This window comes from Jaculus jaculus, chromosome 18 (genome assembly GCF_020740685.1).
Source record: "Jaculus jaculus isolate mJacJac1 chromosome 18, mJacJac1.mat.Y.cur, whole genome shotgun sequence".
NCBI classification, from domain to species: Eukaryota; Metazoa; Chordata; class Mammalia; order Rodentia; family Dipodidae; genus Jaculus; species Jaculus jaculus.
This window is the reverse complement of record NC_059119.1, coordinates 34,838,063-34,853,094: the sequence shown is the minus strand read 5'-3', so window position 1 is coordinate 34,853,094 and position 15,032 is coordinate 34,838,063. Positions and strand designations below refer to the sequence as shown.

General features: G+C 47.6%; 1 protein-coding gene across 1 annotated transcript in view; it reads left to right on the top strand.

Moving 5' to 3' along the window:
• B4galnt3 (beta-1,4-N-acetyl-galactosaminyltransferase 3) overlaps nucleotides 1-15,032 on the top strand; it is a 146,359-nt gene that overhangs the window by 84,956 nt on the left and 46,371 nt on the right. Inside the window, exons 2-3 of the mRNA XM_045137448.1 lie at nucleotides 8,252-8,355; nucleotides 9,416-9,493. Coding sequence (XP_044993383.1) covers nucleotides 8,252-8,355; nucleotides 9,416-9,493 — 182 coding nt within the window. The remainder of the gene's footprint in view (nucleotides 1-8,251; nucleotides 8,356-9,415; nucleotides 9,494-15,032) is intronic.

Below are 15,032 nucleotides of genomic sequence, written 5' to 3'. Positions count from 1 at the left end.
GCATCTCCAGGTCCTCTACATCCTCTGAGCCAGGGGAACTAGCTCGCCTGGGGTCCACACCCCCTTCAGAGCCCCGGAAGAGCCAGTCCTTGGTCTCTTACAAGTCCTTCACGGTAGGTGAGGGAAAGCTCCATGTCCAGTGCTGGAGGTGTCCCTGCCTGCGATGATACCCCACCCCACCCCCGTGTTTCCACTCCTCTTGAAGGCAGCCCCCCAGCTCCACCGCTCCTGGTGGCATTCTTGGTTTTTAGGGGATGGCTAATTGTGTTCTACTGTCTGTCTTTTATTTAGGGATGGACTTGGGCTGGAGAAATGGCTCAGCATTTAAGGCACTTGCCTGTGAAGCCTAAGGACCTGGCTTTGATTCCCCAGTACCCACATAAAGCCATATGCACAAAGTGGCACATGTATCTGGAGTTTGTATGTAGTGGCTCGAGGCCCTGGTGTGCCTGTTCTCTCCCTCCCTGTCTCCCTCACTCCCTTCCTCCTTCCCTCTCTCTCTCAAATAAATAAATAAATAAATAATGAAATATATGTTTTTAAAGGGTGGACTTGTATTATCCACTGGGTTGGACTAGGTATACCCAATTCCATCTGCAGTTAACAAAATCCATTTCCATATGAGCAAGAAGTAGAATGTGAGGCTGGAGAGATAGCTTAGCGGTTAAGGCATTTGCCTGAGATGCCTAAGGACCCAGGTTCGATTCCCCAGTACTCATGTAATCCAGATGCACAAGGTCGCACATGTGTCTGGAGTTTGCAGTGGCTAAAGGCCCTGGTGCATCCATTCTCTCCCTTTCCCTCTCTGCCTCTTTCTCTCTTAAATAAATAAATACAGTAAAATAAAATTATATATAAAAAAGAAAGAAAGTCAGGTGTGGTGGTTTACGCCTTTAATCCCAGCATTCGGGAGGCAGAGGTAGGAGGATCACCATGATTTCAAAGCCACCCTGAGACTACATAGTGAATTCCAGGTCAGCCTGGGCTAGAGTGAGACCCTACCTTGAAAAAAAAGTAGAGGTTTGAACACACTTTTTGGCGGGGCCTTGGGTTTTGAGGTCTCACTCTAGTCCAGGCTGACCTGGAATTCACTATGTAGTCTCGGACTGGCCTCCAACTCACAGTGATCCTCCCAGTTCAGCCTAGTGCTGGGATTAAAGGTGTGTGCCACCACACCTGGTTGAACACATTTTTATATGTTTAGGCTGCAGGTGAATGTGTTTTGGGTCAGCTAATGAGTACAGGGTCTTCACTGTGGGGCGTTAGGAATTGATACCGACATGTGAATTTCATCTGAACTTTTTACCTCCCAAGTTTTTTTTGTGTTGGTGGTGGTCCAGGGACTAGAACCCGCGGCCTTGCACATATCAAGCAAGCAGTCCACACTGAACTCTGCCTCTAGCCCTCACCTGTTGTGTTGAAAGTGCTTTGAAGTATTTCAGTTGCTGGGATGGAGCTCAGGCCTGAATTTACTGGCATCTGCAAGCCCAGCAGCAGCCTCACCAGAGAGGGCCTTCCTTCTCCCACGTCATGTGTTCAAGGGTCAAGAGAAATGAATGGAAGCTCCTGGCCTGCAGCATCATGACTAATCCTGAAGACAATCTGTTCTTACTGGTCTAGGCACTGAAGCCTCTAGGTGGGTTATCCTCCTGTGCAACCTTGAGCTGTGGCTCTACGTTTCTTTCATCTGTTTATTGTCTCTAAGATGGAGGGTGAGAGAGAGGAGGAAATGGAATGACATATGTAAGAGTCTTTGAAAAACGACACTGAAGGATCCCTGTGTGCCAGAGTGTCACAAAGAGACAGGGTGACAATCTTCAGGCCTTTGAAGAGTCTGTATTGCCCTCAGGAGGGATGTTGGCAGAGCTCCAGTTGATGGTGAATTTGATAGCCCAGCTTTGTGAGGGCAGAATATGAGGCCCATGGTGGTGTTTTATATGACACCTGAGATCTGGGTGTCTGTCTCCTGGCACAAATGTGACACCTGCTGCCTGGGGACCAGACCCTGGCAGCTGGCACTCTGGGAAGAGCGGTATGGCCAGGAGCAGGAGTCACTTACCAGAGGGCAAGTGACAAGTGCCTGCAGTTCGGGTCAGCACGTTGTTCAGGTTAAGCGATGCCTGGTGCCCGGGGAGCAGTAATGTAGAGGCGGGGCGGGGGATGCAAGCGTGGAGCTCAGTGCCTCCTGCAGAGCGTGTGCTCAGCGAACGCTGCCGGGGGACCGTGGGGAGGATGCACATGGTGTCACATGCGTCTGGAGTTCATTTGCAGTGGTTAGAAGCCCTGGTGCATCCATTGTCTCTCTCTGACTGTAATAAATAAAAAAACTTTTTTAATATTTTCTTTTTTTTTAATTTTTTGTTCATTTTTTATTTATTTATTTGAGAGTGACAGACACAGAAAGAAAGACAGATAGAGGCAGAGAGAGAGAATGGGCGCGCCAGGGCTTCCAGCCTCTGCAAACGTGCGCCCCCTTGTGCATCTGGCTAACGTGGGACCTGGGGAATTCAGCCTCGAACTGGGGTCCTTAGGCTTCACAGGCAAGCGCTTAACCGCTAAGCCATCTCTTCAGCCCAAATAAAATCTTTTTTTAAATAAAGGGGCAGAGAGGAAGTGCTGTCTCTTGCTGCGTCACCACCAAGCCCCTGCTGCTGCTTCTGGGCAGTAAGCAAAGGAGAGAGAGCGCTGGGGGGATGGCTCAGAGGTAAAGGCGCTTGCTTGCAAAGCCTGAGGGTCTGAGTTTGATTCCTCACTATCCACATCAAGCCAGATGCACAAAGTCACACATGTATCTGGAGTTCATTTGCAGTAGCAAAAGGCCCTAGCATGCCCATTCTCTCTTCTTCTTTCTCTCTCTCTACTTTCAAACAAATAAAGTCCTGAGCATTAAAAAAAAACAACAACAAACAAAAAACAGGAGCTGGGCATGGTGGCGCATGCCTTTAATCCCAGCACTTGGGAGGCAGAGGTAGGAGGATCACTGTGAGTTCAAGTTTGAGGCCACCCTAAGACTACATAGTTAATTCCAGGTCAGCTCTGGGCTAGAGAGAGACCCTACCTCGGGGAGAGGGTGGGTGGTGGTTGGGAAAAGCAAAGGGTTTTATTTTATTTTATTTTTTTTAAAAAAATTATTTATTTATTTATTTATTTGAGAGCGACAGACATAGAGAGAAAGACAGATGGAGAGTGAGAGAATGGGCGCGCCAGGGCTTCCAGCCCTTATTTTATTTTTTTGTGGTAGGGTTTCACTTTAGCCCAGGCTGACCTGGAATTCACCAAGTAGTCTAAGGGTGGCCTTGAACTCACAGCAATCCTCCTACCTTTGCCTCCCAAGTGCTGAGATTCAAGGTGTGCACCACCACACCCGGTGGTTTTTTATTTTTTAAAAAGAGGGCTGGGGGCTGGACAGATGGCTTAGCGGTTAAGTGCTTACCTGTGAAGCCTAAGGACCCCGGTTCGAGGCTCGGTTCCCCAGGTCCCACGTTAGCCAGATGCACAAGGGGGCGCACGCGTCTGGAGTTCGTTTGCAGTGGCTGGAAGCCCTGGCTCGCCCATTCTCTCTCTCTCTCTCCTTCTATCTGTCTTTCTCTCTGTGTCTGTCACTCTCAAATAAATAAATAAATAAATGAACAAAAAAAAAAAAGAGGGCTGGAGGGATGGCTTATTGGTTAAGGTACTAGCCTTCAAAGCCATAGGACCCAGGTTCAATTCCCCAGGATCCACATAAGGCAGATGCACAAGGTGGCGCATGCGTCTGGAGTTCATTTGCAGGGGCTGAAGGCCCTGGTGTGCCCATTCTCTCTCTCTGTCTCTCTCTCTACCTTCTTATCTCTATCTGCCTCTTTCTCTCTTTCTCTCAAATTAAATAAATAAATTTTAGAAGGAGAAGAGAAAGTCAGAAAGCTGGCTCTTTGCAGTTTATTTACACAGGTCAGAAGGGGCTGGTCACATCTATGACTCCCAAATCCAAAACCCCGACTGAGGAATCTTTAGTAGGAAGGAATATTTATTGAGCACCTTGTGGGTCCAATACACACAATTCAGTGCTCACAGTAGCCCTTGGGGGGTAGGAGTTTCTGTCTTTACCATTCAAACAAAGAAACCAAGGCCACAGAGGTGCAGTGACTTGCTCAAGAAGCCACAGCTATAGGTGACGCATGCACATAGTTAGACCTGTCACCCCAAAGCCTGGATTGTCTTTCTATAACGTGGCCAAGTTTGCAATAGGTTACTCCTGCCCCTTAAGTGGTAAAAGGGTGAGCTTTGGTTGTCCTGATCTCAAGTGTCTCAGACCATTCAGATACACCTGTGACCCACAGGTGAGGGTTAGCCTCTTGAAGTTTCCTCTCTCTACCTTAGTGGAATAGAGGGAGGCCCCTCCTGCCTTCTGTTAAGAGAGGAATAGAGCTGGGCGTGGTGGCGCACGCCTTTAATCCCAGTACTTGGGAGGCAGAGGTGGGAGGATCTCTGTGAGTTTGAGGCCACCCTGAGACTACATAGTGAATTCCAGGTTGGCCTGGGCTAGAGTGAGACCCTACCTCGAGAAACCAAAAAAAAAATAAAATAAAATAAAAAAAGAGAGAGAGAAAGAGAGAGAGGGGAATAGAGGGCTGGAGGGATGGCTTAGCAGTTAAGGCACATGCCTGTGAAGCCTAAGGACCCAGGTTCAATTCTCCAGGTCCTATGTAAGCCAGATGCACATGCATCTGGAGTTCATTTGCAGTGGTTAGAAGCCCTGGTGCATCCATTTTCTCTCTCTTACTGTCATAAATAAATAAAAATAAAATCTTTTTTTAAAAAGAGGAAAATAAAAATAGAACTTCCCAATAACTACAGGTGGTAATGAGAGCTCTTCAGTCATGATAGAGAATCAGCTCAGTTTTGAATGCAGCAGGGAGAGCTGCGGCCTTATAGCCATCAGGCCAAGTGAGCCAGTGGACAGCTGGTTACCAAGAAGAGACACCGAGGCATTCTTGATGTGCTGGCCTCACAGGATTCTTGCTAAAGACAAAGGTGGAGGGTGAGGGCCTTGACTACACATGGGCAGAGGGATACTTGCTCAGCTGACATAGCTTTTGTGTGTGTGCGTGTGTGTGTAAAAACCAGGCTCAGGACAGAAACTTCCTGGAATAGAAGGCTCATAGGGGCCCATTTAAAGTTGGGGCAAGGACAAGGTCTCCTGAATGCTGTGATTCTAGGCATGTGCCATTATACCTAGTTCGTGAGGTGCTGGGGAATCGAACCCAGGACTTTGTAAATGTGAAACGTGTACTTTCCCAACCGAACTACATCGTCAGCCCCAGAGAGCACTTGAGTGTTTCTTCTTCCCTTTCCAAAAACGGACAGCATCTGGCCACCCTCAGAGTCAAGGAAGAGGTGGCTCTCTCATGCAGGCACAGAGGCAAGGCCGGGCCATCCTCTGCCTCAAGTGAGTTTAAAATGACAGGCCAGCAGCTCCATGGGCTGAGAGGCTAGTAGCTCTTTAGGTCATGTGCCTGAAGGTGACAGTAGCGGATCATCCCTGGGCTCCCCTCAGCGGAGGATGGAGGCATGAGCGTTCTCTCCTCTCCTGTCCCCTGTATTCTCACGTCATCTTGCTGGCCCCCACATTGAGCTTCTGCAGAACATACCCTAGGCTGAACTTCTGTGACCCGTTCCTGACTTCCAGCTGGCTGACCATGGAAACAGGACAGACCTTGATGGTGGAGGCATAAATCTGCGGGAGTTCCTGTAGTTGTAACATGAGTGGAGAGTGAAAATGTGTGGAAATCAAGAGGCATAGCTCCCTGGCTGAGGTCTTTGTCCCCAGAACTCCTCAAAGCTCTGCCCAAACGGTAGCCACAGGAGGAAACTCTAGAACGACAGGCAGTGGCTAGTGGAGCGGAGTCTGTCTTGTCTAATCCTGAGTGGCAGCTGGGTCTGGCTTAGAGTGCCGAGCTTGTATTTCCCCACCTGTGAGGTGGGAGTGGTCAGGCCTAACCTAGCTCATAAAAGGCTCAAATGCACATGCCTGTGAAGTGCTTCATGAATGCAAAGCATAACGGCCATGTAAGAAAAGTACCTCTGGGCTGGAGAGATGGCTTAGCAGTTAAGCGCTTGCCTGTGAAGCCTAAGGACCCTGGTTCGAGGCTCGATTCCCCAGGACTCACGTTAGCCAGATGCACAAGGGGACGCACATGTCTGGCGTTCATTTGCAGCAGCTGGAGGCCCTGATGCTCCCATTCTCTCTCTTTCTCTCTCTCTCTCTGCCTCTTTCTTTCTCTGTCTGTCACTCCTAAATAAATAAATAAATAAAAAGAAAAAGTACCTCTGGGCTGGAGAGATGGCTTAGCAGTTAAGTGCTTGCCTGTGAAGCCTAAGGACCCTAGTTTGAGGCTCGATTCCCCAGGACCCACGTTAGCCAGATGCACAAGGGGGCGCACGCGTCTGGAGTTTGTTTGCAGCGGCTGGAGGCCCTGGCGTGCCCATTCTCTGTCTCTCTCTGCCTCTTTCTCTCTCTGACTGTCACTCTTAAATAAATAAATAAAAAGAAAAAGTACCTCTGGGCTGGAGAGATGGCTTAGCAGTTAAGGCACTTGCCTACAAACCGTAAGGACCAGGGTTCGATTCCCCAGGACCCATATAAACCAGAGGCACAAGGTGACACATGTATCTGGCATTCATTTGCAGTAGCTGGAGGCCCTGCCACACACATTCTGTCTCAAATAAATAAATAAAAATAAAAGCATCTCTGTCCCACCCTCACATGCTAGCATGAGATTGTGCACACCCTCACATGCTAGCATGAGATTGTGCACACCCCCGTAAGGCTCGATACGTAACCCAGCATGAAGGTCCACTTTCTGTGAGGCCCAGGCCTGAGCGCTGTGTTGTGTTTCTCACTGTTAGCCCAGGCTGTAATCCTATCTGAGCCTCCCTTGTGCTGGGATTACTGTTTGTTACAGATGTGGGCCACCACGTCCAGCTGGGTTGTCTCTTTATTCCGGGTCTGGCTGGTTGTCTGTCTCTCTGCTGGGGCCCACACAGCTGGTGCCCACACAGCTGGGATACTTCTGCTATTGATTCTCAGGGGTGGGTGGGTAACTGTCAGATTACTTTTATGTAGATTTTTATTTTTGGAGGGGTGCTGGAAATTCAGTCTAACTCCTTTTGAGCAGTGGCCGCCTCATTCTAGGCATTACCTCTGCCCCTGAGCCACCGCCACCCCCCCCCCCCCGCCCATGAGGGCCTGTTGATTAGGAACATGGATGGAAGGTAGCGTCTCTGTGGAACTCTCTCTGAGCACTTAGGTTCCTATCTCAGCCTTGTCACTGTTGGCTCAGTGAACGTACAGTAATTATTTCACCAGCCTGGGTCCTGTTTTTTTTTTTCTCATCTCCAGTGAGGATGAGGTCGTGGTTCTGCTGTGGGTTCACTTACTCAAAGCCCAGCATCCTTGCCCCAGAACACTCCTTGTGATCAAGGAGGCTCTGACATCTGATGAAGAGGCAGGCTGACCACCAGGATCTGACTTGTCCTCTGCTTGTGTAGTAATACTTGTGGATACCCCGACAATTTCCTGTTCTCTCCCATCTCTCACCAGGGGTTGGCTTTTTTTTTTTTTTTTTTTGCCTCCTCAAATGTATGTATACTAACCTGTCACAGAGCAGACATCAATGGTCATATACAGCCTTCAGAACAGTTCAAGACTAGCTGGATGGAAGATGTAAGGTCCTTAGGCTTCACACCTCCACTGCTACAATGTGCTTGACAAACACCAGGTGCCAGGCCTACCCCTATGCCTCCCTCCTAGCTCTCTGGCTTTGTCCAGAAACCCTGTGGTTAATGGGGAGAGATACCAGCAACTCCTGTGGCTGTTCTGAATGGGGCTCAGCTGGAACGGAAGCGGTGTGCTGGGCTTGCCGGCCATCTCTTCACAGGGCCTTTTACTGGGGCAGTGGCCATGGGGCAACTAGGGGAAAATCAGCCCATAGTGGGTCCCCCGCAGCAGGGCCCGTGGCCCGCTCCCACGTGGCCGAGCTCTTCCTGAGGTGAGGGAAGGCAGTGAGCTCTGTTGGGAGAGAAGCTGATTCCTGCGCTTCGCCCTAGGTCCAGTTTGTCTGTGTCCACCCCTCCCCTACTTCACATCTGTCCCGGAAGGAAGGGCGAGAAGCCCTTTACCCCTTTTCTCTGCATCCCTAGTCATGTAGATTTATGGGGTCCATCCTCAAATTAAGCTGACCTTGCTTTGTCTCTTCCTCCCCTCCCATAGGGTATGGCAGCTGGAGAGAACTGGCCAAGGCCCTAGCCAGCAGAAACATCCCAGCTGTGGACCCAGATCTCCAGTTCTATCACCCCCAAAGGCCCAGCCTCAAGGTATGTGGCAGAGCCAGTCCTAGAGCCCTCAGTTGCCCTGAGGAGAAACCTGCACTTTTCTGTGGGGCAGAAGGCAGAGGGGAGATAGCTGGTAGACCCTCATTCTGGCCTCTAGTGCCTCTGAGTGGACATAGATGTTCATTTGAAAGCCCCACCGGGCTTGGTTTTCTTGTTTCTGCCTCTGCAACATTGTTGAAACTGTCTTTTAAGTGTGAGATACCTCTCTGATCTCAAAGTAACACATTCAGCACCTGGGGGTACGGTTCATAGGTGCAGCCCTGGCCTAGCTTGTGGGAAACCCTGAGCTTCCTCCCCATCTATGTTCCACCCCCCCCAACACGCCCACCCCCACACAGCATGTCCTCCCTGTTTGTGACCTGGAGGAGACAGGGCTGTACCTTGATGACTATACCAGATGCTTGCTATGAAGAGCGAGAGAAGGAGAAACAGACACACGCCACTCCCTGAAAACAGCTGGGGTGCCATTTCCTCGCAGTGTTTCTTGGTCAGTGGTGAACCACTCGGGAGGTGGACTAGGAGCCCCAAGTTGAGCCTCGAACAGACAAGAATCCTCAAGGCGAGACAGAACCAAAGGGGAGGGTTTGGAGAGTCCTTGGGGGGCTCTCGTTGGATGGCTTGCTGAAGGAGGTAGGTGGACCTCCTGCCTTGAGGAAGTCGGACTCAGCTAAAATTAGAGCAGACTGAGAAAATTCAGAGACGGAACAAAACTCAGGGGCACATGCTCATGAAGTGAGGAGGCTTTCTCCTGAGGGATGGCATGTAAATCTTACATGCGATCCTGAGGGGTAGGGTGTAACCCTTACATGGGCACATATTGAAGAACTGAGAAGGCATTCTCCTGAGGCGTAGGGTGTAAATCTTACACAGGAGTGCCCTTTACTGTGACAAGCTTCCTGGGGACAGAGACTGCCCCACGATCCGTGGGGGTCTCATGTCCCCCTGCATTCCTAAAGGAACCTTCAAGGTACGGTGAGTCCTGTCCCGTCCCCAATTTCTCACCCTAGTATTTCTTTCAACTTCATGTTTGTTCTTCTGATAGGACCAAGAAATTGACCGAGGTAGGAGAGGGAACAGTAGCTACCTGAGCTGGAACAAGCCTGTCCCTTGGCTTTCAGAGGTAAGGAACACACTCTACTGGCCCTGATCTTTGAGACAGAGTTCATTAAAAAAAAAAAAAAAAATCGCTGGGCGTGGTGGTGCATGCCTTTAATCCCAGCACTCGGGAGGCAGAGGTAGGAGGACCACCGAGTTTGAGTCCACCCTGAGACTACATAGTGAATTCCAGGTCAGCTTGAGCCAGAGTTGAGACCCTACCTTGAAAAGCCAAAAATATATTAAAAAAAAAAAAAATCCCAATAGCACTGCTAGGCATATATCCAAAGGACTCATCTCATTTCCTTAGAAGTACGTGCTCAACCATGTTTATTGCTGCTCAATTTATAATAGCTGGGAAATGGAACCAGCCTAGATGTCCCTCAACTGATGAGTGGATAATGAAGATGTGGCACATTTATACAATGGAGTTCTACTCAGCGGTAAAGAAAAATGAAGTTATGAAATTTGCAGAAAAGTGGATGGACCTGGAAAGGATTATGCTAAGTGAGGTAACCCAGGCCCAGAAAGCCAAGCGCCACATGTTCTCTCTCATATGTGGATCCTAGCTACAGATGATTGGGCTTCTGCATGAGAAGGAAAATACTTAGTAGCAGAAGCCAGTAAGTTAAACAGGAGACATAAAGGGAAGAGAAAGGAAGGGGGGAGGGTACTTAATAGGTTGATATTGTATATATGTAAGTACAGTGATTGAGATGGGGAGGTAATATGATGGAGAGTGGAATTTCAAAGGAGAAAGTGTCATGGGGGGAGGGAGGGAATTACCATGGGATTTTTTTTATAATCATGGAAAATGTTACTAAAAATTTAAAAATTAAAAAAAAAAATCCCAAAACCAGATAATTCCAGGGGTCATAGAAAACTCTCCTCTGTGGTTATTACAATACTAAACCATTACCTCTAGGCTCATTAGATTTTCTCTCATAGAGAAAGGGGCGCTACTGTTTGCTGCAGGCCTAGCTTTGCATGTCATCTTGTATCAGCCTTTTGGCCTTGGAAGGCTGTCTGGTTGTTGCTACTCAACTTCCCATGGGAGCAAAAGAGGCTGCAGCCTGTGGCCACCTGACCCTGCCTCCCTGAGCCTGCGGCAGTCAGCTCATCATGGCGGGAGCTGGTGGAGGAGCGTGTCAGCCTCATCCCGGGGACTGAGACGCTAAGAGGCCGGGGTGCGTCTCAGTATGCCCTCCAGGGGTACACCCCCAGAGGCCTTGACTGTTCCCACCAGGCTCCACGTCTTCCAGGTTCCATCAGTTCCCAACAGCCGCATGACAGGCTGTGGCTCTTTGGGGGACATTTCTGAACTAAACCAGAGCAGTCGTTAGCCTCATTTTTATAGGCAGGAAAACAAAGCTTGGGAAAGTCTAACATGACTTTCATGGCCATGGCAATCTTCAATCTTAAAAGATAACAAGCTTTCCAAACTCTCTTTCTTAGATTAAATATTAAATCCATAAAATATTTCAAGAAGAAAGGAGGCCATTGTTAAATAAGTTTTTTTTTTTTTAAGCAAAAGTAAAAACTGTACTGTAATTTCTTGGAAATTCACACTAGCATATGAAAGATTCAGAAAAATTTTGCAGTCATCTATTTAGCTCTTTAAAAAATGTTTTTGCATTTATTTATTATTTGAGAGAGATACAGAGAGGCAGACAGAAAGAGAGAATGGGCACGCCAGGGCCTCTAGCCACTGCAAATGAACTCCAGATGTGTGCACCCCCTTGTGCATCTGCTTACGTGGGTCTTGGGGAATCAAACCTGGGTCCTTTGGCTTTGTAGGCAAGTGCCTTAACTGCTAAGCCATCCCTCCAGCCCCTGTTTAGCTTTTAGCTCAGTGTGTCCCAAACTTACTTGCCCCTAAATGGCTTTCTCCATGAACTGACCATTCATAATCTAATACTAATGTTTTAAAGGAACATGCATGGGATAGTTTAGATGCAGATATTTTAGAAAGCACCTATGGGACTGAAAAGTTGTAACTAGCCAGACACAGTAGGCAGATCACTTGAACCCAAGAATTCAGTACCAGCCTGGACAACATAGCAAGAGCTCATCTCTCCTTTTTTGAAAATTTATTTTTGTTTATTTTTATTTATTTGAGAGTGACAGACAGAACTGCAATCGAACTCCAGATGCATGCACCACCTTGTCCTGGATTACATGGGTCCTGGGGAATTGAGCCTTGGAGTGGGGTCCTTAGGCTTCACAGGCAAGCACTTAACCGCTAAGCCATCTCTCCAGCCCTGCAAGAGCTTCTGTCTTAAGAAAATTATAGCCATGATGATATTTCTTTTTCTTTTCAATTTTTTTTATTAACAACTTCCATGATGATAAAAAATATCCCATGGTAATTCCCTCCCTCCTCCTACTTTCCCCTTTGAAAGTCCATTCTCCATCATATCCCTTCCCCCTCTCAGTCTCTCTTGTATTTTGATGTCATGATCTTTTTCTCCTATTATGATGGTCTTGTGTAGGTAGTATTGGGCACTGTGAGGTCATGGATATCCAGGCCATTTTGTGTCTGGGGGGAGCATGTTGTAAGGAGTCCTACCCTTCCTTTGGCTCTTACATTCTTTCTGCCACCTCTTCCGCAATGGACCCTGAGCCTTGGAAGGTGTGATAGAGATGTTGCAGTGCTGAGCACTCCTCTGTCACTTCTTCTCAGCACCATGATACCTTCTGAGTCGTCCCAAGGTCACTGCCATCTGAAAAGAGAAGGTTCTCTACCAAAAGTGAGAGTAGCATTATATAGGTATGAGCGTTAAGAGACGTGCTTACTGGGCAGTTTGATAAGCATAGTATGTACATTTAGCCAAACAGCAGCAGATATTACACCCCTAGGGCTCATGACTACCCCTGTTTCAAGTTTTCAGTATCAGGGAAGTATTCCTTCCCATGGAGTGGGCCTCTAGTCCAAATTAGAGGGCGGTTGGTTTCTACTATGACAGATGTGCCACTATTGCCCCCATTGGCTCATTTGGCCTGGGATATTTTTTATTTATAGGCATTGACATTCTTTTTCTTTTCTTTTTTAATATTTTTTTGTTCATTTTTTTAATTTATTTATTTGAGAGCAACAGACACAGAGAGAAAGACAGATAGAGGGAGAGAGAGAGAATGGGCGCGCCAGGGCTTCCAGCCATTGCAAATGAACTCCAGATGCGTGCGCCCCCTTGTGCATCTGGCTAACGTGGGACCTGGGGAACTGAGCCTCGAACCGGGGCCCATAGGCTTCATAGGCGAGCGCTTAACTGCTAAGCCATCTCTCCAGCCCATCTTTTTCTTTAGATTAAGAATTTGAGGCTTCTGAGAAGTAATGAGCATGCCCAGATTACCTTGAATAGGGTAGGGGAGGGGACAAAGAGGGTAAGAGGACAGGAGTGTGATTAAATTACAGTATGCGCATGTATTACAAAAGTTCAAAAATTACCTTGAGTAACTAGATGCTTGTGCCAGAATGCTGGAATAGCTTGGTGATATTGGGGTGATTTTACATTTGGTTTTTAAACTATTTCATTTGTTTAGAACCCAGTGTCTTTTCACCTTGAGGATTGCTTTGCGTGAGGGGTTGATGTTGGCCAGCTCATGGTCTTTACCGGACCTCTTACAGATTGACCTCTGCAGCCTGGGTGGTTTCACTGCCAGTCCTCACACCTGCTCTGAGGCAGGAGTGAAGGAGGCAAGGCTGGTTTATCCACTCTGTGTGAGACTGCCTCGTCCTAAAGCCTCCAGCCACTGCAAACAAAAAAGAGTGAGGATTGATTACAACACCTGTGTAGGTAGTGTCAGGCACTATGAGGTCATGGCTATCCAGGCCATTTTGTGTCTGGGCACAAAAGGAAAGGCACACCTTTCCTAGGTGGTGTCATGAGAAAATTGTGCCCCACCCCACTTGGAGATAGTATTTTGAAAAAAAAGTAGCCTTAAAGATCTCTCAGCTGGGTGTGGTGGGACACACCTTTAATCCCAGCACTTGGGAGGCAGAGGTAGGAGGATCACTGTGAGTGGGAGGCCACCCTGAGACTCCATAGTGAATTCCAGGTCAGTCTAGGCTAGAGTGTGACTCTACCTCAAAAACAAAGAAAGAAAGAAACAAATAAGCATACAAAAAATGGTCTCTTTTGGGCTGGAGGGATGGCTTAGCGGTTAAGGCTTTTGCCTGCAAAGCCAAAGGATCCTTCCTGGTTCAGTTCCTCAGGACCCATGTAAAGCCAGATGTACAGGGTGGCCCATACGTCTGGAGTTTGTTTGCAGTGGCTGGAGGCCCTGGCTTGTCTCCCCTACACCCCGACTCTCAAATAAATGAAACTTAAAAAATAATTTAAAAAAATGATTTCTCTTTTAAGGGCAGCTTGTGTCGCTTTTGTTTTTCTTTCCATTTCTTACTTTTCCTTCTTGAGACATGGAACCCATGCTGTCCTCAGATTTACTGTATTGCTGAGGAGGACATTGAATCCCTGATTCCCCTGCCTCCATCTCCAAGACACTGACATTACAGGCGTGTGCCTGCAACACACCTGGTTTCTTGTTTTTTCATTTTCATTTTCTTGAAACAGGGTCTCATTCAGCTCAGGATGGCTTTGAACACATGACCCCTCTACCTCAGCATCCTGAATGTGGGGATTCAGGATGCTAAATGGCCTGTGTACATGCCACCATGCCTGGCTTCAGATTGACTTTGATTGTATATATGTGTTTGGTGTGTGAATATGCATGTTGCTATGCATGGTGTGCTTACACGTGCATGTGTGTGGAGTACAGAGGTCAAAGTTGGATGTCTTCCTTAATTGCTTTCCACCCTATTTTTTTATTGACAACTTCTATAATTATAGACAATAGACCATGGTAATCCACCCCACTCTCTCCTTTTGAAAAACCTTCCAGTTTGATGAGCATAGTGTATACATTTAGCCAGACACCAGTAGATGGTATACCCCTAGAGGTCATGACTTCCTCGTCATAGGTTCTCAGTATCAGGCATGTATTCCTTTCTGTGGAGTGAGACTGCAGTCCAATTAGACAGTGGTTGGTTCCTCCATAGTAGACATGCCACTATTGCACCCATTGGCTCTTGTGGCCTAACTGGCCAAATTTAAGGCTTGCAATGTCCACTGTTGTTTATCTCCACTGTGATTTCTCTCTTCCATGGAACTGCATGCAGTGTAGTTTTTTTCCAGCTTTCTGTCAGCTGGTCTACGTGGAAGAGGTTTTCAGCTCAGCTCCAGCAGGATTTCTTAGTGTCCTTGCAGCCCAAGTATGTGTAGTCTCCAGCAATAGGGTCTTACCATGTATTCCTGTTCACCTTAGCTTTTTTAAGTTTTTTTTTTTTTTTTTTTTTTTTTTTTGGTAGGTTCTCACTCCAGCCCAGGCTGACCTGTAATTTACTCTGTAGTCCTAGGCTGACCTCAAACTCACAGCAATCCTCCTACCTCTGCCTCTCAAATGCTGAGGTTAAAGGTATGCACCATCTTATTTTTTTTTTTTTCTTGTGGAAGTAGGAACTCACAGGAACTCGCTTTTTAAGGTTTGGAAATATTTTATTAGAT